At 34.4% G+C, this 25046-nt stretch overlaps 1 protein-coding gene across 2 annotated transcripts in view; it reads left to right on the top strand.

The window, feature by feature from the left end:
- LOC143229644 (cell division control protein 42 homolog) overlaps positions 1 to 20784 on the top strand; it is a 30422-nt gene extending 9638 nt beyond the window's left edge. For both annotated transcript variants that reach the window (XM_076462255.1, XM_076462256.1), the window contains one exon: positions 14967 to 20784. In XM_076462255.1, the coding sequence (XP_076318370.1) occupies positions 14967 to 15497 (531 nt within the window). In that variant the 3' untranslated portion in view covers positions 15498 to 20784. The remainder of the gene's footprint in view (positions 1 to 14966) is intronic.
- Positions 20785 to 25046: the final 4262 nt, after the last annotated feature.

The raw sequence follows: 25046 nt of genomic DNA, 5'->3' as shown, positions 1-25046 counted from the left end.
ATCTGAGGTGTAGAGGTCGTTTTCTTCTTCTAACTTCTATGTCTGGTTTGATTCTATCCTACAGTATAGTATAATTTGCTTGTAGTGGATTGAGTGGAAGAAATACTTATTTAACACTTACAATACAGTTATTACAAAATATTATAAGATGCGTGTTATTATTATTAAAGTATGGTGATACAAAATTTAAATCAATAAATAATCATCATTTCGTAAGTTACGTTCAACAAAGATGTATTGGAATGGCTATAAATGAAATCAAGTTGTCAAACACGAGCTGAAGAACTTACAAATTACTGTAACGTTAAGAACGTAAACTATAAAATTTTTGGAGAAAACTAAGTAATTTTTTTTACAAAATATACGTTGAACCAGCATACGAAACAGCAAATCTGTCAATAGTACACACATTAATAAATTATGTTATCATTAATATTTGACGTTATAAGTAAAATATTACGAATATTTAAAGTGTAGATTGTGGTTAAACATCTTTAACGTGTACTTAAAGTTCAAACACGAACTACTCTCGAGCAAACTTTGAGAGTCGTGGTATTTTGCATCATATGCTAAACGAATAAAAATGACTGGAATGCTTAAACGACAATGGATAATAGAATGTTAAAATAAGTTTTCCTACACTAAGACTACACAGATAAAACTGTGTAAATCTTTGCACATGTTATTTTTTTTGCATTCCTCTAGTTGATGTTCCTTGCTACCAAACACTTGGAGGAAGGTGTAATTTGAGAGCAGACGCCACGTGTAGATACAAGGGTGAATAAGTGTTTGTACAGATCGGTGAAATTTAGGATTTGTGTACGTTGAACTTTATGAAATGTTGTACGAACTGTTACAAAACATTTGTACGTTTAGATATTTTAGAATAACTGTATTCAGTAAGAAATTAAGGTTGACACACTGAAGTAGACTGTGTAATTTCTGATGAACCAGAAGAGGCGAGTTCACAAGTTAGGGACATACATTTGTGAAAAGGATTTGTTTGCATTTGTCAGTTCTATGCGGAAACGATGTTTAGGCTATATGTACACCATAAATTCTTGTCACACGTAAACCATAGAGTGTTACATATCACAATAAAGCATTGTCACATCTAAACCATAAAGTGTTACATATCACAATAAAGTATTGTCACACCTAAACCATAGAGTGTTACATATCACAATAAAGTCTTGTCACACGTAAACCATAAAGTGTTACATATCTCAATAAAGTCTTGCCACACGTAAACCATAAAGTGTTACATATCACAATAAAGTCTTGCCACACGTAAACTATAAGGTGTTACACATCACAATAAAGTCTTGTCACACGTAAACCATAAAGTGTTACACATCACAATAAAGTCTTGTCACACCTAAACCATAAAGTGTTACATATCACAATAAAGTCTTGTCACACGTAAACCATAAAGTGTTACATATCACAATAAAGTCTTGCCACACGTAAACCATAAAGTGTTACATATCACAATAAAGTCTTGTCACACGTAAACCATAAAGTGTTACATATCACAATAAAGTATTGTCACACCAAAACCATAAAGTGTTACATATCACAATAAGGTCTTGTCACACGTAAACCATAAAGTGTTACATATCAAAATAAAGCCTTGTCACACGTAAACCATAAAGTGTTACATATCAAAATAAAGCTTTGTCACACGTAAACCATAAAATGTTATTATATGCCACCAAATGTGTATTGTGTATTAAGCAATACCATTGTCAATCGTCATATGAATTTTTTTTAATGATGGTTCTACTAATTTTAGTACGAATTACAAAGATTAAGCTTCGAATCTATCCTGTTCACTTGCTCCAAGAGTAGTCCTAAGTTTTCGTGAGTTTTTCCTAAACATTCATTGTGCAGTAAAGACCAAAAGGTAATCCCAGAGTTCATTCTCCGCATTCCGTTACTACAAAAAAAACAAAAAACAAGCTACCCGCTTTGGAAATAGTGCACAGGTACAGCATTGGAGAGGTTCTAAAAGCCTTCTTTAAGTATTAGTTCAAAGCAGTTTGACTATGCACTGTCAGTCCTCGTTTAGTTTTGCGAGAAAACTGTATGAAAAAAGAAAAAAAAATTATTTGATAATAGTTATATATATATATATAGAACAAAGATAATAATTTATTCGTATATGTTACTTCGAAAATAACCAAGGAAACATGTTTTCTATACAACTTTTGTATTTTTGTATCTTTTTTTTTTTTTTTCGAGGATATTCGCTCATAAACAGTTATGGTTTACCATTACTAATGTGACTCAGTCCAGTATCAGTGGTTCTCTCTGACCTCTTTTGAGCTATTCTAGTGCATTTTGGGTCAAACATTGTTCTAAGTCACCTTCTGACCTTGTGTCACATGCTAGCGGATTTGCAAAGTGCATGCTTGGCTCCAGGGTGTAATTTTGCTAGTCTTGTTTTCCTGTTATCTTGATTTATCGTCACTCCAGAATGGGTACTCTTCACCCACTGAGCTACAGAAACATAGCTGAAGGTAATACCTCAGTTTTACACAATCTTCAGGGTATTAGTATGCGTTGTACATTATCGATACGTGCAGTCCATCAGTTCCGCTGTGCATCTGAACTGATGTTCTCCTGAGACTTGTTGGCTGTTAAAATAGTAGAAAACATTTATTATATTGTTAACGCAATCAGATTTATTAAAAAATGTCTAGTGTTGTCGCTATTTTTAATGTTTTGTTCTACAATGAAATGTCGGAAATTAGTTACTCTTTACCGAAACCGACGAAGTATTGGAAAATCAGTAGGCCTAAAATTTGTTACAAAAACAAGTTACCCACCGATTTTTTTCCTTACATATTCATCATCATTTCTTCATTGCAGCTCGAAATCAAAGGTTTGTAAAAATAATTAAAAAATAGATCTGAAATAGCATTTTTACACACCTTTTTCAACAAAATGGAATAGCTTACGAAATGCATATTAGTCCATTTCATTCGCTTTTCGCTTTAAATTGTTCAAAACATAAAAAGAAACCTTCAAAAACATGGGGTTTAGTAAAGTAAATATAGTAAGAAAAATTAGTCTAGAAAATAAGAAAGTTCAAGAGGTGTGTAGTTTTCAAGTAACTGGATTAATAAAAAAATAATACGGTTAAAAACAAATAAAGACTAGAAACAGTTGATAGACAATTATTTCCTTCATGCTTAATAAACTGACACGTATGAGTTTCTTAACAAAGAAACCTCAATATCTACGTGTTCATAAAGGTTTTGTAGGTCTTATGAGGTTATGAACATTTCCGAACAACGTACAGTTAGTTACTTCATCACATGAACTGTTGCTGGCGTTTAAATAAGACTAATTCTGACACACTGTTTTTTTTTTCCTTTTATTGGCTAAACAGAAAGATACACGATGAGATTTTGCTGTGTTTTGTTCGCCGTGGGTATCGAAATTTGATTTTTATCGTTTTTTTTTAATTTGAAGCAACACTCCTATGAGATATCTGTTGCGTAAACATCGGGGAATAAGAACCACTTCATTTTAACGTTGTAAGCTCATAAACTTACCCCTGACCCACTGGGATGTTGGTGTACGTTATTTAAATGAACATGCAAACAATAGCCACTGAATTTTTTTTCTTGGCTTTGAGAATTTTTTTCATTTATTAGTTGTCTTTTATATATGAAAGTTAGAAAGGCTGTAACTATATGAAAAACGTTAAAAAACGGTACATCAATAAATGCGTCATTTCTAATTTAAGATACAACATTTTTTATGTTTGTTTTTTTAATTAGACAAAACTGTTCATGGAATTTACTTTTCACGTAATAAGTAAGCTCAAAAATAGAATCCTACATGTTTCTGTAGCTGACGGAAGGTCAACATGAAGTATGTGTAGATATATATCCCATACTGGATTTCATAGCTTGATCAGAAAGTATCTTTCCAGTTCCTCGTGATTGATGCAACTATACCGAGAAAATAGCTTACACTTTGCTCGTCTTTACTACATAGACCACCTCATGGTGGTGACCTAAGTCTAATCAGACGCCTTAACGTGACTTAGAGAAACAGCTTTTATTGCCTGCCTACTTTCTTGTCTAGGAATGAGGGAAATATCCTATAATAATCTAGGCAATCAGTTTATTTCAATTCGTACTGCCTTGTGGATGTTTGATCTGATCATTTTGTGCCATTCATGATCTTTAAACTCACATATTGATTTAGTTACAACCGGATAAAAGTGAGAACTAAGAGATAAGCATCAGATAACACTAAACTAATTATAACATGAAGTAAGGACCATGAAGGTATTGGATATAACAGACGTACTGTAGCTTGCATCATATTGCATATTTTTCTTTGCCTACACTAATAAGTTCTTAACGTAACTAATGTGGATTTTTCCATTTCGTTCACCAGCTACCCTAAATAAAAGTAAAGTTACTCAAAATCAAATGATAACAGCAAAGATCAGTGTAAAAATATTAAATAATAAGTTTTACTAATCCTTACCCAAATTCTGACTTGTTAGTGACAAATAACTGAACTTGGTAATAATACAGATTTGAAGTGAGAATGTAAGTTTAAGGATTAATAGGTTAATGTTTAATAGTTAATGATTAATAGTTGTAAAGTGTAGCAACTAGTATGAATAACTATAAGTTACTGAAATAAGTGTTGTAATACCAATGCGTTATAAACTGTATTTCAGCTTGTTCAATTCACAATGTTTTTTACTGACTTATTGGTCCGTGATGACGAGAAACCCACTTGACGTAAAAATATATTCTCAAGACGGCTGGTGTAGGTATTAGCACTTTAATTGAAATAAAGTACAGAACAACGTTTCGACCTTCTTAAGTTATCAGAAAATGACCTAAGAAGGTCGAAACGTTCTTCTGTACTTTATTTTAATAAAAGTTTTAATCATCAAGCAGGTTTCTCGACCAATGTTCTGTTGAAATATGTAGTATGTTCCAACATCAATAAAACTCTTTCCAATGCTTATACATCATTACTGCCTACCTATTACTACTTATTGGTCTTTGTGAGAAAATTGTATGACATTAATTGTAATATAGGTTTATTTACAGTTAGATAAGACACCATTAATAGCAAATTAAAGATAGAAAAGTTTTATAAATTGTCAAATACCAATTACATCATTGCCGATAGATACAATGAAATGAAGGTTTTTAACATAACCTATATTAAGAATTATTTTTGTTGAGAGATATTCAACTAAACTTCACAAAAACTATCTGATGATAGTCGTACCTGCCATTAATTTTATAGGCTAGAGGGAAGACAGCTGGTCAACAACATCCAACGTCAACACATGGGATAATTTTGTCTGATCGGATAGTTTTATACCCCACACGCTTCGAAGTACGTAATACATTTCTGTGGCACCAATTATTATTCTTTATATTCCAGTTCGGGAAACCTCATGACGAGAACATACCAAGCTCATATTAATCACAACGAAAAACATTGACTTTTCATCTCAACAGTAACCAATTCTCCAATGTCATCCTTTGTGGTCTTCGTGTTTCATGTCTATTTCTGACAATCTCTGTATGCACAGTAAACGGAAGATGATGAAAAGCCATGACCAAGTAGGCATGTCCTGACAGTCGTATAACAAGTGGACGAAGTCTTCGTTTGAGAGAATGTATCAAACCATTACATAGTGTATTTCATCTATAACTTTGAAGAATGGGAGAACTCCTTTTTAACCAATAGAAAACACACACCAAAAGTAGCACTGTAGAGCCCTGGAGGAAACAATCCAATGTACTTGTCTAACGTTTATATATATAAAAAAAATGTATATATTATTTTCTACAATTTGAAAATAATTTTACAGTCTGGCGTGGTTGATGTTTTTATCGAATATTCATGTGTTTTGAAAATGAAATTATTCAACGTAACATAAGGAAAAAAACAATTATAATGGGAAAATGCTTCGTAAATTTTGGTTTGTTTTGTTTTGAATTTTTCACAAAGATTCATGAGGGCTATCTGCGTAGCCGTTCCTAATTTAGCAGTGTAGGACTAGAGGAAAGCAGCTAGTCATCACCACCCATCGCCAACTCTTTTACCAAAGAATAGGGGGATTGACCGCACATTATAACGCCCCTCACGGCTGAAAGGGCGAGCATGTTTGGTGTGACGGGGAGTCGAATCCGCAACACTCGCAAAACATTATCTTGGTATATGTGTGGCTTAAGAAAACAAGTATCAGAATGGTAGAGTTTTAACAGAACTGATTTTAATTATCTGAGATTATTAAGCACAAGTTATGACTATTCTGTCAAGTAACCAATTCACACCGTTATTATAAGTTATTTACACTTGCTTTCTTGTAGCGGTCTAATATACTTGTGCCTCACAAAGATCGTTCAGCAGATGGAAAACGTGTGTCAGTTGTGTGCTCTTGTCACGCAGCCTGAAGACTATGAGATAAACGTAAGAATTTATATGGGGTATGTGTGTACATGTGGTTGCGTTTTCTTATAGCAAAATCGCATCAGGCTATCAGCTGTGTCCGTCGAAAGAAATAAAATCCGTAGACTTACCGCTGTCCCAGCGGGGGACTCATAGGGTGTAATGAAGAACAATAATTTGAAGCATTAATAGGCTTAAACAAACCCTCATGAGATAATGTGCTTATCTGAATATTGATTATAATCACTGGAACATGCTGTAATTTGCGTGTCTTGTTATACGAAGAAATCCTAGAAATCTATAAGATGTGAGGAAGGAATACGTTTGAAGGAAAAAGAAAACAATACGAGGGCGTGGGCCAAGGGGTATGCTCCTTCTGGAAGACCTTGTAAATGTTCATCGCTAATGATATATTTTATACGTGTGGTCATACTGCTTGTATAAAATAGTGAATAGCGACATAAGCTCTACAGGTTATAATATTAAAAACGCATCATTTCATATAACAACCTTTTGTAGTTGGTTTAATAATACTTAAGTAGCTATTTTAGGTATTAGTTGCTCGTTATGACTAGAGGATGCGCTCCCCAAATGAAGAACCACATGTTAACGAGGTGATCGTTCACATCCAATTTTTCAGGTACAATCTACTAGGAAAGAAAGTTGTAATCCATAAAATATGATTAATGATGCAATGTTATACAACAGCTTAGTTTTATAGCATTCACAAGTAGTGTGCATTATTCAATTTTAAGAGTAACCACTGCTAGAAAGTGGTGATAGAACAGAGGTGTAGTCGGTTGGCGGGATGTGGGGGAAACCTGTCCTCCTGAAAAATCTGTGCATATTAATCACATATAATTTTCCAACTTTAATAAATAATAAACTCGTTTCGTATCATTTAATAAAAAAATCAAACTTCTATAATCACTATTACATTTAATTTCATTTATTTTAATGATAATTTTATTTAAAATGTATATCTATTTCGGCTCTTTAATTGATGGCTTCCACACATACGAGTGGAAAACCTGGTTTGTTTGTTTGTTTGTTTTTGAGTTTCGCCCAAAGCTACACGAGGGATATTTACGTTAGCCGTCCTTAATTTAGTAGTGTAAGACTAGAGGGAAAGCAGCTAGTCATCACCACCTACTGCCAACTCTTGGGCTACTCTTTTACCAACGAATAGTGGGATTGACCGTAACATTATAACGCTCCCAAGGCTCTCAGGTAATATGATCATGCGAGCGAGCATGTTTGGTATGAAGGAGATTTGAATTCACGATCCTCAGATTACAAGTCGAGCGCCTTAACCATCTGGCCAGGAAAACCTGGCTACACCATTAAGTCACAATGAGAAATTGTGACCAATATTTCAGCTGCGGGTTATGAAAAAGTTGTAACACATTACCACTAGAAAGTGTGAAAACTTGTAAAATATTAAAACTAAGAAAGTATGGAAAGTTGTTTAACATTACAGTTAAAATACCTAAAAAGCTGTAACACATTACACATGGAAAGTACAAAAATTTATATAATATTACAGCTGGGAAGTACGAAAATCTATATAATATTGTAGCTATAAAAAGTAACAACAGCCTTCGGAGATTTATAGGAAAAACTGTAGGATGCTTGGGGCGAGCGTACATTTTAGGTTTAGAAAAAAATTGTTGAGAATACTGAGTGTAAGCGTTGTCGTTAGATCCAAAATAATATCGTAAACACATGGATGTTGAAGGTGCTGTCGGTTTGAGGAAACAAATCCACTTGGATCATTGTTATAAAATCGAGACTGTTAGTAGTACAATACGTTATTATGAGACACAGCACTGTAAGTGCAGCCGTTGTGAAATTGTTTTCTTAACGGTTGGAGATAACAGTGAACCTTTGTACCTTCTTCCCTAGCGTTGAATTAAATCATTCAAAACACATGCTTACGCTTTTATCACTATCTTTATGTTATCTATCGAAAGTTCTGGGTTTAATTTTTGTGTGTGATATATCATTTGAATAACAGGAAGAAAAAAAACAATATCTGTGAAATTACGTAATATATGTAACAAAGCTTTTTGTCATGTGCCCTTGCAGCTTCAGAGAGGTCGATTTTGGAGCGGACTTCTGCTAACTGAAGCATCAGGGTGGAAATGACGTTCTTTCACGTTATACAACCAAAACTGTTCTCACACTGCTGGGTTCTTTCCCAGAATGTCTTGGATTGGGGCCCTCTACCCCCTTTGTTTTTGTAATACTAGTGCTGCTCTTTTTTAGTGAGAAAAAACTATATTCACCCGACTGTTTACTTTGTTTCCATGGAAAACATTACGTTGTTTAGTAGCCTTGAGCTGATTAATATGCTGATACAAACGCACTTAGAAACAACATTATATTGCAACGTTCTGAAATAGTTACGGATGGCTCAGCGCCTCCATTCTCACGTCTTCCCGTTCATAATACGTTATTTCTACCGCACGTGCATGCTTTTTGTAATTTATTGTCTGGACACGCACAAACTAATTTTTTATACTTGTTTATTCTACAAACATGGATGACGTAAGCTACGTGGGAATGCATGTGGTAAACATACAACCCCTAAACTTGTTCCTAAAGTTTATTTAATCTGTTGGCTTTATGAAGTATATTTAGTGTTAACTCTCGTAATAAAACAGGAGATATCTGTTAACCTTCCTCGTACATGTAAGCTCCTTTCTGTCTGAGTGATCGTTTCAAAATCAATTGCTTATCTTGCTGGAGTACTACCACTTTTCTGCCATGAATTTGGGGTAAACCATTCACACGTAGCACGTGGATACGTGTAACGAATTATTTATGTTAAAATATTAAAGATTATTCTGTGTGTGTGTTTTTCAGTGTGTTTTTTTTTTTAAATATTAGAGACAATATATAGAAAATAAAGATAAGCGAGTAGGTTGAAACTGAGAGCTGAGTTTTGAATTACAAACAGTTATAATGACTTAAATGTGTAGTTATGATGTGTGTGTGTATATATGTATATTATTATATAATTCAATATATTGTTATAATGAAGAACGAGGCTGCACGTCTCTTAAAGAGTAATTATGAACATACCAAAGTTTTGTTATGTAAAACAAGTCCACGGGCACGTGAGGTTACGCCTCAATACTCGGAAACAGAAATTACGTGACTGTAAACTTTTCAAGGATTTTACTGTTGTATGGTAAATAATTCTTTTACTACAGAAAAACACTTTTGCGGTTCTGAGTTCTTATATCATAGTTCTACTTTGCGTTATGTCAAATGTATCTGTTGTACGGACGACAAATAAAACGCTGCGACACAATCCTTTATCTATTTTAATATTTAAGTCTTTTGTTTCTTTTTAAATTTAGACTTACTCATTACTCCAAGCTATAAAATTAGCTTTTGTTTCAAGTTAACTCTTTTGTAGACTCCATCTTGTTTTTCTCACAGTGTTATATCATACGAAGCGTAAGTAATCCTCCCGTCTTAACTATAGTTTTTCCTTGTTGACTTTGACCACATTGAATATTTAGGTCACTCTGCTTGAGAATCAGTGTCAGATGTCTAATATGCGTGTGTGTGTGTGTTATTTGTGACGGTCAAAGACATGTACGCTGGATCACATGATACGGAAAGTCGAGCGTTTCTTTCGTTTGTTTGATAACAAGTTATAACTAAAGAAGAAAAATTTTACTAATAACTGTACGTGGCCTTCACAAGGACCGGTTTATTATATATCAAGGCTGAAGTTTAATAATCATGTACAGATTTGTTAATGCTCAGCATGTGGAGTGTCATAGTTATCTTTTAGAGTGTCAACGTTGTTTTTAAGAGTGTTTACAGAGTGCCAATTTTGTTTTTTAGAGTGTGTACAGAGTGTCAAAGTTGTTTTTTAGAGTACATACACAGTACCAAATATGTTTTTAAAGTGTCTACAGAGTGTCAAAGTTGTTTTTAGTGTCTACCGAGTGTCAAAGTTGTTTTTAGAGTGTTTACATAGAGTCAAAGTTATCTTTAAAAAGTTATTTTTATACTCTGTCCACAGAGTATAAAAGATATTTTTCAGTGTTACAAAGTGTAAAATTTGTCCTTTAGAATGCTCTGGAATGTCAACTTTGTCTACAGAGTGTATATATTGTCTTTTAGAGTAAAGAGTGTCAGATTTATATGTTAGAGTGTTTACAGTAAAAGATAATGGGATAACAACACTGCCCATCTTCCAGTTTTGCACCAGGTTCACTTAACAAAGTTAGCTTACTTTTTACTGCTTCCCAGTGGCACAGCGGTATGTCTGCGGACTTATATTGCTAGTTTCGATACCCGTGGTGAGCAGAGCACAAATATCCCTTTGTGTAGCTCTCTGCTTAATAACAAACAACAAAAAACTAATTTTCTGGATAGCGGATGTTTATACCACAAGAAAAATATGATGTTATTGATGTTGTTGTTTTTAAATAAATAAGACACTTGTTTGGATAGAGTTCAGATGAGTCAATCTGAGTGATAATAACGTCAAGCTGGACGCGCACGAGTCTTAGAAAGTTCTGATGTTTTTCAAAGTAAAGAGAAAACACGTCCATAAATGTAAAAATTAAATACTTCTTTTCCGTGTGTTGTAATTTTAATACGAAAACACATTCAGGTAACAAACACAAAATTATATTATAACCAAATTATAACCAGCTGGGCTAGTGTATGGGTTGTGTTACTTTTTATGATGTGATGTTTTTATATTGTAAATGGACTTGACAACTGCAGTTTTTACCACATCGTTTTTAACATCCTCAAGAAATTGCAGCTTTCCCGAGTGACTGCGGGGTTTCATTGGTATTTTCATCTGTTGTCAGCCGCTCGCCAATAACCTTGTCAAGCGTCTACAGGGAGAGGCAGTCAATTCGAGAAAAATACTGCGGTAACTCCCGACGTGAAAGTCTATCTCGTGATCAGCATGTTACCCAAAACTTACACATTTTCATGCTAGGCCTGTTTTGCCTCTTATTTTTTTTTTTGATGCCCGCGGTTTTTACGTAAGAATCGCGAGGAAACCAATGTTATTATTCTGTCAATAATAAGTACATTTTAAAGTCGTCAACACACACACGCACGTGGTTTAATGCATTATGATCGTTTAAAGCGTTATGGTGGTTATTAATTTTACCTTTAATACAAAGTGTTTACAGTAAGCTTGAAAGCAATATATCTTTCACTTAGTTGGTGCACCTTAAACCTAGTTATACACGTGTTATAATATTAATCTAGCACACCTGTAATGTGGCTGACTTGTAACAACAGGCCGCATCCTTAATTAGACAAATATAATTGTGTGTGATATGTATGATCCACCATGTTTAACGTAGATGAGTAAACCTATATTTTCACGCAATACATGCTGTCATAATTAGAGTTTAACAAACTTTCTCATTATTCATCTGATAGTGTAACTTAAAAGTATAGAGTTTCGTTATAATGGCACACCAACTGTTATCGCACAAGTTTGTTTTTCTGCAGGTTAAACCCCTAGAAGCTCAACTTTCAAGATTTTAAGAGATACAATCAGTGCATCTCTGGTAATTTCCTGGAAACTCTTCGTATATATCACCGATATATTCAGTTACTTGGTGTTCGGGTCATCATAATTTTTTCTAAATTTCTTGGTAATTCATACTATCGTAAAGCAACTTTTCTAATGACTTTGGTAGAGAAAGAACAATATAAAATAAATAACATCGTCGATAATTTTATATTAACTTGTAACTATTTCTATTATGATACTTAATATCTCAAAAATATTCGTCTGTGATCAAACTGGAGAAGTACTGAAATGTATTCTAATAAAAAGGAAAGGTCGATCTAAAGAAAATTACGTATGGTATTCACTTGGGAGGTAATCAAATTTATGCGAACGTGAAATGAGTGGTATTATGCCTATTATGCAGTGGATAAGGTATTGTTTTGTATTCGTTTTAGGCCTAATTTTCTACTTGTAATTCAAGTGATTAGTCTGAATTAAGCATACTCTGGTACTCTAATGATTTTAGAACGTACTTCTTCACCATAATTGTCTCAAAAATGTTAAATTGCCGCCTCCAGACACACTTCTGTTTGTCTTCACTTTTCATGGGAATCTCTAAAGAGACTTTTGAGTTTTTCTATTATAGAGGAAGCGTGGTTTTTTTGTAGTTAAACTAGATGTAAATGTTAAATAGTTCATTTTGCACTAAATAGGATTTCCAGTGTACTTAAAGCTACTTTACAGCTTTATAGCTGGTTTAAAGCACTGAAGGCAGCTATAACGAATTTACTGGTTCACTTTCCATATGATGTCTCACATTATCACTTGTTCACGTGACCCAGTATTAAGGAACGTATAAACATCTGGACGTTCAAACCAACACGTGTTATATTGCATGATGTAGGTGCATGTGGATATGAGCGAATTATGTTTAGGCTTATGCGATCGTAGAATTTGTATGTGTACTGAAATTATCCTTTTTATTATCGTTGAAACACGTAGTTGCTTAAATAACTTGCATATAAAAGGCATTTTTCTACTGTATTCCATGTCATTGCATATATGTACGTAGTTATGGGATGTGTGTGCATGCTGAGTTTATCATATACTTTTAAGCAGAATTTCTTATTGAAGGTGGTGTCTGTCTATGGGAAGAAAGTATTTGAATACACATGCTAGGATTCATCACGATTCTGTGTGCGTGTGTATGGGAATAAGTGTTTGAATAAATGTGCTAGGATTCATCACGACTCTATGAGCGTGTGTATGGGAATAAGTGTTTGGACGCATGAATGAGTTAACTATAACAATGTGAGAGACTAAGAAATCATTAGAAAACATGTGTATGTGGGTGCGGAGGAAATGTTAGGTTTCATACATGTGTTAACCGGGTAGTGCAAATTTCCAGGTGAATGTGCTGTATTTATCATAATGGTATGAGTTAACCACTGCTATTGGTGTGTGTAGAAATGTTCTATCGTGTGTATTGGGACTATCGCAACAATGTGTCTAGTGGAATGAGTTTGTATAGATGCCTGGGTTATTGCTACATCTGTATTTAGGAGGTCGGAATGAATGTTTTGTTGCACTAAAGATATGTGTGTTAATTTTAACCATTTGTTAATTATCTTAAGGGAAGCATCGAGTTTGTTAAATTCTTGTTTTATTACCTTTATAAAGTTGTATTTGTTTCATACGTTATGGTCCCAGTGCGTGGATGGATGTAGGTTTTGGATCATAGTTGCTTTGGTTTGGTTTTGATTGAATTATGCACTTATCCGGTTGCAGTTTATGTAAAGACCTATGTCTGGACTTATCCGGTTGCAGTTCATGTAAAGACCTATGTCTGGACTTATCCGGTTGCAGTTCATGTAAAGACCTATGTCTGGACTTATCCGGTTGCAGTCCATGTAAAGACCTATGTCTGGACTTATCCATTTGCAGTTCATGTAAAGACCTATGTCTAGACTTAACCAGTTGCAGTTCATGTAAAGACCTATGTCTGGACTTATCCAGTTACAGTTCATGTAAAGACCTATGTCTGGACTTATCTGGTTGCAGTTCATGTAAAGACCTATGTCTGGACTTATCTGGCTGCAGTTCATGTAAAGACCTATGTTTGGACTTATCCGGTTGCAGTTCATGTAAAGACCTATGTCTAGACTTATCCGGTTACAGTTCATGTAAAGACCTATGTCTGGACTTATCCGGTTGCAGTTCATGTAAAGACCTATGTCTAGACTTATCCGGTTGCAGTTCATGTAAAAACCTATGTCTGGACTTATCGGGTTGTAGTTCATGTAAAGACCTATGTCTGGACTTATCCGGTGGCAGTTCATGTAAAAACCTATGTCTGGACTTATCCGGTTGCAGTTCATGTAAAGACCTATGTCTGGACTTATCCGGTTGTAGTTCATGTAAAGACCTATGTTTGGACTTATCCGGTTGCAGTTCATGTAAAGACCTATGTCTGGACTTATCGGGTTGTAGTTCATGTAAAGACCTATGTTTGGACTTATCCGGTTGCAGTTCATGTAAAGACCTATGTCTGGACTTATCGGGTTGTAGTTCATGTAAAGACCTATGTTTGGACTTATCCGGTTGCAGTTCATGTAAAGACCTATGTCTGGAGTTATCGGGTTGTAGTTCTTGTAAAGACCTATGTCGATGATGTGGGGAATGAAAACGAAGGAACAAAAACTTCTCTTTTCTCTCACTAGTTGTTTCTTTCAAACTCTGTGCTGCTAATGTGCTTCTTCAGACCTTACAATGAAAACGTTGCTTTTATACTTGTATCTTATTGTAATTCACTGCCTGTAATTTTGTATAGCAGATAGTGATATTGTTATAATTAATGGATTGAAGTGTTTCTTAACTGTAATTTTAGAACAAGCATAACAACGAATATTAGATTTTGAGTTTAAGGGACTTTGCCACTTAAAAACCTATAAAAATAAAATAAAATTTTGACAACTATATACATTACGTTCCTTCTTTATTTCAGGATGACTTCGACTCTCTCCGACCACTCTGTTACCCAAACACAAACGTGTTCTTATTGTGTTTCAGCGTAGTCTGTCCAACTTCCTTCCACAACATTAAAGAAAAATGGCTCCCCGAAATCCGTAAACATTGTCCATTCGCTCCAGTCCTCTTGGTAGGAACACAGTGTGATCTAAGAACAGATGTGAAGGTGTTGATCGAACTCGCTAAATATGACGAACAACCGGTGACCGAACAGGAAGCTCGTCAACTTTCCCAGCTGATGAGGTCAGTTGGGTATATTGAATGTTCTGCCTTGACTCAGAAAAACCTGAAAGAAGTGTTTGACACAGCGATCCTGACGGCACTTCAAAACAGCAGACCGGATTATGGGACTAGAAGCTGGCCAAAGTCCAAAGGCAAGTCCGTTTTCCGAAACCCGTGTACCCCAACCCTTCAAGTGTTTCATGGCAAACCAGAGCCATGCTTAGCGTTAAATCCAAGAATGGGAAGAAAAGAGGATGGAAGAAGTTTTGTTGCTTTTTTTAGATAACTATTTCTATAAAACGTTATCTATCCTGTAAAAAACAAAGAGCTTGAAGGACCTTAGTTAACGTGTGACTAAGTTTACTGAGGTGACAAGAGTAAAGTTATGATGTATCATTTTGTGATAAATCAGGCTTAGTGGTTGTTTTCGTCACCTGCTTATAGGAACGACTTTCGTTGTTTCTGTCCGATATGAATTCAAAGCGCATTGTTGCGTTACGTTTCTAATAACACTTTCTAAACAACATTCAGTTTGTCGAGTTCATGTAAGTTTTCAGAAACATCTATTTATAAATTAAACCACAGTTGTACTAGCCTAAACGAAATAGCACATCGTTTAGTAACATTCATAGCTATGATATGTTTTAAGATATATATCGTACATGATATCACACTTATAAAGAAAAGACTTGTCATTTCGATAATTAGCGAAATCATATAACGTTAAATGAAAACCTGAATATAGGTCAAATAAAAACTATTATTCCTATTAAAAGAGATGGTTACATCATCATGTGCTTCAAAGCTATTAATTTTTGATGAAAAACAAAACTGGAAGCATTATATATGAAACATGTGACGTTTAGACGAGCTTGCGCACTTGGTGTCTTGCCTGTGAATGCTGTTTTAAAAGTTACTAACAAAATCAAATAAGCCAAACGAAGTGCTATGCTACATCTATAAAGATAAGCCGGTCGGGAAGTGAAGAAAACTGTTTGATCTTTTGACTTACCGCAAACTAATCGTGAAATTAATGTTATGTTTGCTAAGAAGACGAAATCTGACAAATATTGTTCAATAAATACGTGAATTTGTTTTGTTTTTTAAACTAAGGTGGAGCTACGTTACTGTAGTTGTGGAAAAAAACTCTGAATCAATAGGAGGAAAATGGCCAGTTGTTTGAACAAGAAAAAGAAATGTAAGCCAAGCTGAAAATTGCCAACATATGTGGAGGACATTGAGAAAAATGTAGAAATTTGGAGAAATCCATAGAAAATGTATTTGTATGTGTATTCTGTATAACAATTTCATCGTGATATACAATAACGTTGTTTTAACATTCAAATTGTGTTAAACTGGTATACAGCTGCAATATTATGTTTAAAAACTGTATTATCCCATCTTTAAAACATTTCTCAGTGCATGTTTTAACAGGTGAAATTCGCTACAGTCACAAGAATTCTACTTAAAGCTGAATGAATTTGACCTTTGGACTTTTCAGGAACTAAAGATTGGATATTGTGACAGTTTATCTTGGCAATCTGTTATTACAACTATTTTTACAATGGAAGTGGCTAAACAGACAAAAAGTGACTTTTTTTTTCAGAAACCAATGGTAATTTTTTAAATGATTAAACCACAGTGTGTGGATGGTAATGTAAAAGTAACTTTTAATAGGACTTTCGTGGTATGAACTGATACACGTGTGTATTATTTTTGTAAACAGTTCTGTGACTTTTTATTCGTTACCTGAAATAGCCCGTCACAATGCTTACAGTTGACTCTTTTGTATACTTGTTAAGTTTTCACTCTCTTCACGTGCTTTTAATTGTAATCATCTTCAAATCATTTAGAACCAGCCAAGAATTCATATTACATATCAAGTTGTGTATGCTGTTTTTTAACATTTTCGGTGTTAACTATTCAGTTGTTGTGCATAAAAAAAGTTCTTCTCATAAAGCAAATAATTTTGCAGAAAATGAGTAATAAAGACGGTGGGATTGATAGAGACCATACAAAATAACGCCTTATAGTGTTCTAGGATAAGAGGCTTGCTGTTAATATTTAATCTGTTCGATTTATTAATCCTTGTACTTGGTCTGAGATTATCGTTTCTGATCTTTAATGAAAGCTTGACTTATTTACAAACCTAACATCTGTGACCTGTTAACCCTTAACTACGTAGATAATGTTATTGGGTGTTTTCTTCTTTAAGATGTAAGTACTTGAGTGGAGTCTATAAGATCCCATGTCGAATTATTCGACCTCCCTAAATATTTAGTACAAACACACACACAATTATGGTTTTCTCAACAAATATTTATATTATGTATTAAATTATGTATTTTTTCATTATTTCTTTATATTTCAGAATTAGAGCCAGTTTTCTTTGAATATTCCGTACTTCTCTGGTTTATTTTTTTTAACTCTCAAGACAGCTGTTATTAGCTTCGCTGTCATTGGTACAAAGCCACTCGCTACTTCCCTGACGTTGAACAGCTGTAGATGGCGTCTCACTATAAATGTCTACTAAATTATGAAATTAAATGTGCGTACGTAAATACTGGGAGAGCGGGAAAAATACTAATATACTGCTTTTGAGAGTTGTTTATTTAAAAAAATATATATTAATATACTTAGAAACTTCAACTAAATCATGGGGATACGAAACGCGCATTATAATTACTAAATATAAAATATTAATAAAATTGCTTGTGGTCAAACTGTATTGTTCTGTGTGCATGTTTTTTTTTTTAAATAACAAATTATAGTTGTGCTTAAAAATGGAAGAACTCTTACTTTGTGTATAAAATAGTACGAAGTTCAAGAATTACATCTTCAAGTTTACGCGAGCAGCACAGATGGGATATGATTTTCTGACGTTATATTAACCTTTGTTTTTCTAATGATCAGGTCTTTGTACAGTTTGTGGATAGAGTTGGTGATACATGTATTGAATATCTAGTGATGCTATTTATGGTTGTTTGCTTATTAATATTAAAAATCTAGATAACTTGCATCTTTGTTTCAACTCTTGTGCCAGCTTTGTTAAATCTATCTCCAACTAGATTCAGTTGTTCTTACACAAAAGGGACGTCATAACGTCTGAGTATTGGTTAACGAAAAATATAACGTATGAAAATACGTCGACGCAGTTTTTGGACCATAGTGCGATTGTTTGTAAGCGTTTTATAAGACGAAGAAACAAAGAGGGAGGCAATTCAGATATTCAAAGGTTGGCATATTCCTTTTAAATATTTCTACATCATATGTACCATATGGAACATCATATTAACGTACTTTATTGAATATATGTGTAGCAATGAAAAACAGATGATCAGAAATGAAATATTTATACGTTATTGTATATCAGCTAACGGCATATAGTTACACTTACGATTGTCTCAAAATTATACATGTATTTTTACATGCAAAAACGGCTCGTTTGGGTTGAGAAAATATTTTACATAGAAGAGCGAACAACGTTTCGACCTTCTTCGATCATCGTCAGGTTCACAAAGAAAGAGGTAACTGACCGGAAGCTGACCACATGTTTGAAAGGGGTTGTGTAACTGAGTGTCGGAATGTAGAGGGCGGTATTAGATGTTTGAATATATAATTTTATTTATTTTATTATATTAATATAGGTATAAAGGCGTTCCTTTATATTGGTTTATTTTGGATTTAAGTTGTTGTATAAGTAAGGCTTCTTTAATTTTGCGTTTGTTTATGTTTGTTTCTTTATTTAGTATTTGAGTGTTTTCTATGGTTATGTTGTGTTTATTTGACTTGCAGTGTTCGAAAACGTGTGAAGGTGACTTTTTATGTTCTTTGAATCTGGTTTCCATTTTTCTACTTGTTTCTCCAATATAGAAGTCGTGGCAGTTATCACATTGTATTTTGTAAATAATGTTGGTGTGGTGTTTGTCAGTGTAGTTTTTACATAGTATAGACCTCAGTTTTGTGCCTGGCTTTTGAATAAATTTGGTATTAACTGGAATGTCATATTTTGTTACTAGTTTTTGCCAAATGTTGGCTATTTGTTTGCTGATGTCAGGAATATATGGTATACAGCAGTATATGGTTTCGTCATTTTTTGATTCGTGAGATATATTTACTTTAGTTGGTTGATTTTGCTTTCTGTCTAGGTGTGTGCGTATAATGTTTTCTACGGTTTGTGGAGGAAACTTATTGATGTTGATGAAGTATTGTTTTATTTTGTCTAATTTATCGTTAATTTTTTGGGTGAAAAAAATCACCCATACTGGATTATACATTCCTTGGGACTCAGCACATGAAACAAAACAAATACTCAACATACTAAGAAACCAAATAAACACAGCCATAAAACTATGCTCACCAGATAAAATTACACAACCCCTTTCAAACATATGGTCAGCTTCCGGTCAGTTACCTCTTTCTTTGTGAACCTGACGATGACCGAAGAAGGTCGAAACGTTGTTCGCTCTTCTATGTAAAATATTTTCTCAACCCAAACGAGCCGTTTTTGCATATAAATTTCTCGACATCACTGATTATACATGTATTTATTATTGTATACCATATTTTTTAAGGTGAACAGTTAGAGTTTTCTATTTTGTTTTTAATACCTACTGAGGTAAAATAGGTGGTTAATGTTTTAAGTTCTTGCTTAATTAAATACATAGATATGTAGGTGTGACTAATTTCTTTCCCTTTTATTACAAAATTTAAGTCTTTGCAATTTGATGGGTTATAACTACCGGTATCATCGAATATTTCCAACTATTCTAATTTGCGCAAATCGCTAGAATGTCGTAAAGTGAGGAATTTGTAAACAAGACCATTTTACCAAATTTATTATTTAAAAATTGTATTCAGTTATTTGTAAGTTAAATAACCTACAAGGGTCTTGAAAATGTTGTTCAACTGATTGAAAACCAACAGTTATTTGGAATGTTCTCGAAATCTTCCCATCTACTCAAGATTAAATTCGTCACCAACGTACTAAAAACACTTCAAAACTACCATTTATAGTGAGCATGAGATGACAGTCAGGAGACAGTAAAAAGTGTATGTTATTGTAAATGTTATAATCAAATGTTAATTATAAGCACGTGTTTGCTTTCTGTTGTTTTGGTGTGTTTTTCATCTTAACCCACAGCTCAGTCAGTCACTGTTACAATTGATCTGCGTGATTAAGTAAAGCGACTTTTCTTTCCTCAATTACTTAATTATCGTGTGCGTGAGTCGGTAGACTGTACAGTGTGTAATGTGTCTGTATTATCGTGGTCAAATACGTATTGATTGTGACAGAATTATACATGTTTAACACAAGTATGGGAGTCTAAATTGAGGTACATGTTAGGCGCATGATATATATATATATATAGGTAGATAAATGGCCAGTTAAAGGTTTAATTTTTTTTCCCGTATTTAAATTGTTTGCCTTTAATATGTACAACACAATTTATTGACTTACTGTATATATACTTCTTCATGGTTTCATAATAACTTTGACAATCTCTGGAGTATTTTGCTCAAAACCAGAGGATTTACTTTTGTACATCTAATAAAATGTTTTAAAATCAGTTTGTGCTGTGTGCAGTAACTTCGTGTTAGTATAATAATAGACGAAATGTTTCAGTTTACAATAGACACGATGGTATACTTATATATTTTTTTCATTCTTACGTGTCTCTCACTAATACAACGGTAAGTCTTCGTATTTACAACGCTAAAATCAGGCGTTCGATTCCCCTCGGTGGACTCAGCAGATAGACCGATGTGGCTTTGTTATATGAAAACACACACACTCATTCTTACGTTATTAAATACTGTTTTACCTATATTCGTCGTAATGCTGGTACATAATTAAACGTTATTGTTTTATATTTTTTAGCCATATTATTCACTGATTTAATATTTAAATTATGAAATACCAACCTGTGGCGTGTCGAGAATCCATGGTTTGCGTGCCGTTGTTACAAAATCAGGTTCCACACTTTGGTTTAGTTGTTCTTAAGTGCAAGGCTACACGATGAACTATCTGTGCTCTGAATGCCAGAAGTATCGAAACTCGAATTTTACTGTTATTGTAAATCTACAGATTTATTGCAGGGCCATTGGGGTCGTACTGTGGGGTTGTGGGCGTTTTATAAGAGTAGCTCACTGTTCGATCAGAGAAGCCCATGATTTGGTGTTGGAAACTGTACCTGCCTTCACGTAATTTATTAGTTCAAAATTAGGAACGGCTAATGCAAGTAGCCTTTGTGGTAATTTTGCAGTATATAAATAAGCAAGTGTTATCAAAACATATGTCGTATAACTTACGTTATGTAGGTTCTTTTATATAATTCGTTTTATCCAGATATAGGCTTCATCATCTGTATTTCATATAGTTCGTCTGTTAAGATATAAAGGATTACAGACTAGCTCAACTAATGAAGATATACCTCCAGTATAAAATAAAAAGCCAGAATTTATTTTCATAATACAACCTATTGCGATTGCATTCTGTTATAACAACCCATTCGTTGGAACTATTTTCCGTGAATCCTTGTAAGTGGATGACATCATATGGATGTTACATCACTACTTAGGAAACGACCGACCACAGCCAAAGGAAATAAAAGTTATGTTTTGTGGATTATGGGAGCATGAACCACAGAAAATGTGAAATTTATCGATTTTAAGTGGAGTAGTTCCTGAACTATGTAAGGTAAAATGTTTGTTTGTTCTTAAATTTTGCACAAAGTTTCTCGAGGGCTATCTGCGCTAGCTGTCGATAGATGAGCAGTATAAGACTAGAGGAAAGACAGCTAGTCACCACCACCCACCGCCAACTCTTGGGCTACTCTTTTACCAACGAATAGTGGGATCAACCGTAACTTTATAACGCCCTGACGGCTGAAAGGGCGAGGATATTTGGTGCGATGGGGATTCGAACCTGTGACCCTCGGATTGTGAGTTGAGTGTCTTAACCACCTGGCCATGCCGGGCCCAGTCGTAGTTGTATGTGCTCTCGTTATTACATTCATTTATGTATAGTAAATATATTAGCTTTCAAAAAATATTAGGCAGTGGCTCTTAAAAACAAATTAGTTATTGTGGAATTATTACAAGCTTACCGTGCTCTGGTACCTTTTAAGATTGAATGTGACAACAATTTTAAAAGCTTTGTATATTACAACTGATTGATGGAAAGTTTCTGAACCTTTAATTTCGAGACGCTAAATATTTTACCTATACCTAAAAGTTAATGTATATATGTAATTATGATATCTGGGTCAAATTCTATAGGTCAACGATTTCACGAAGAAAGGGTTTAACCGTACAGTGAATTGTTTGGTTTATCTTCTGCCTGTTACTCGTCTAGGAGCTGCACCAACCTGCAGGTTATAAGTAACACGGAATTGTGGGTTATTCAAAACAGAAATATTGAAATATATGGCAGTATTCCCCCCTCAAATTTTGTCTAGAAATTCACCAGAAAGATACTTGCAGAAATCATATTTGAGCCTAATTATTATATAGTTTCGTTACATGAAGAACTAATATTTGAGACTCAAAAACATTAAATTCTTAGCACTACTTTTAAAGTTTTGCAACTTGAATATCTTAGTGATATACTGCATTACTTCGAATTTAAGATGCACCTTATTCATATTTTTCCGAACTGAAAATTAGGATTCCTTTTAAATTCGAAATATTATTTTTCATTCTTCGAAGGTCTTGAAAACATCATTTTCCTTGAACAACAAAGATTTTTAAAAAAATTCCTGCATTAACTTAGCTTAGAAAGATTTAAAATATATTGTATAAAACATCAAATTTGCTAATGTTAATGACTCTAGCGGTGTACTTGGATATCACTGTTCTCAGTTTTTGTCTGATTTTTCCTGTTGTACACACGCTATTTTATTGTGTGCTTTTTATTTGTACTTTTTGCTAATGGAAAAGCGTTTAAGGTACGATGCCTAATTTAAAATAAAAGTTATTTTGTGCCCCTAACAGATTGGGAATCGTGCAGTCGGTAAAAAGTGTACAGTGAGTGGGGCAAATGCACGTCACTGGTATGGTATGTTGTTTTGCTTGTTTGTTTGTTTTTTTAATTTCGCGCAAAGCTACTAGAGGGTTATCTGCGCTAGCCGTCCCTAATTTAGCAATGTAAGACTAGAGGGAAGGCAGCTAGTCATTACCACCCACCGCCAATTCTTGGGCTACTATTTTGCCAACGAATAGTGGGATTGACTGTCACATTATAAAGCCCCCACGGCTGAAAGGGCGAGCATGTTTGGCGCGACCGGGATTCGAACCCGCAACCCTCAGATTACGAGTCGAACGCCTTAACCCACCTGACCATGCCGGGCCAGGCATAGTATGAAAATCGAGTTGTTTTCTTGCAAGAAAATTACAGTCATTTTCTGACCCAAGAAAAGGAAGACATCTTGAAATTGTTGCCGTCGTTCTAATATATTTCAGAGAGTTACGAAACAAAGGACTGCCTGTAACGAGAGAAGTCTTAATGTTAAAAGCAAAAGAATGTGCAGGAAATGGTGGTATTTCTTTCAAGGCTGGTCGTGGCTGGTGTGAGAAATTTATGAAAAGAGTAGGTTTATCATTGCGGCGAAGGACAACAATTAGTCAAAAACTGCCGTCAGATTTTGAAGATGGGGAAGATGGAACGCAAGATGACATTCTTTGGGACAGTAGTGAATCAAATGATGAAGATACTTCAACTTCAGAAGATAACAATGAATCAGAAGAAACGTCAGAGTAACATTCTAATTAAATACCCCCAGCCAGTACAGCAGTATGTCTACGGATTTACAACGCTAAAATCAGCGGTTCGATTCCCCTTCGTGGGCTCAGCAGATAGCCTGATGTGGCTTTGCTATAAGAAAAACACACTGATTAAATAAAGAAAGCAGGAAGAAACATTATTATAATGAAAATTTCCTGATATTTTATATATATTTCATTTTAAAACACGTTATTAACGTTTGTGATTCGTTAATAAAATATTTTAAAACATATTTAATCCTTTCTAATTACCATTCAAAACTCTTTTTTCCTGAAAATCCCTTTTTAAAAGTGTGGCGTTTCTTAAATTGGAGTGCATCTCAAATTCGAATTAATACGGTATATAAACATATTTTATGAGTAAAATTATTGTTTAGAATAAAACAATAAAAGCCTTAAGATTCAAACGTTTTCAAAAGAAGAATATTTCTTCTTCAGGAAGCCCTCAGCTGGTACAGTGGTTAAAATAAGGAGTTCCATTCCTCTCGGAGGACTCAGCAGATAGCCTGATGTGGCTCTGCAATAGGAAAACACACACACACACACTTCTTCAGGGGATGGCCAGGTGGTCAAGGCACTCGACTCGTAATCTGAGGGTCGCGGGTTCGAATTCCCGTCAAACCAAACATGCTCGCCATTAAAGCCGTGGAGACGTTATAATGTTACGGTCAATCCCGCTATTCTTTGGCAAAAGCGTTGACGGTGATGACTAGCTGTCTTTCCTCTAGTCTTACACTACTAAATTAGAGACGGCTAGCGCAGATAGCCCATGTGTAGCTTTGCGCGAAATGCAAAACAAACCAAAACCAAAACAAACCTCAGGAGAAACTGGTTATTGTTTTAAGTATGCCTAATATTAAAATGCGTAATGTTCAGACAAGATTTTCAGTGTAGATTACTTGTGGCCGAAGTACCTTAATATCTCGAGAACCTTGTCTCGGTGGTAAGACGCTGTTTGAACATTTCCTGCTTATCTCAAGTTGACAGCTGCAGTCTTTAAAGGACAAAGAGCTCGAAGAAGAATGAATTATCGTTGTGTCTGTTTAGTCCA

This window comes from Tachypleus tridentatus, chromosome 10 (assembly GCF_004210375.1).
Source record: "Tachypleus tridentatus isolate NWPU-2018 chromosome 10, ASM421037v1, whole genome shotgun sequence".
NCBI lineage: Eukaryota > Metazoa > Arthropoda > Merostomata > Xiphosura > Limulidae > Tachypleus > Tachypleus tridentatus.
The sequence above is the reverse complement of the archived record's forward strand: the minus strand, read 5'-3'. Positions and strand labels throughout refer to the sequence as shown.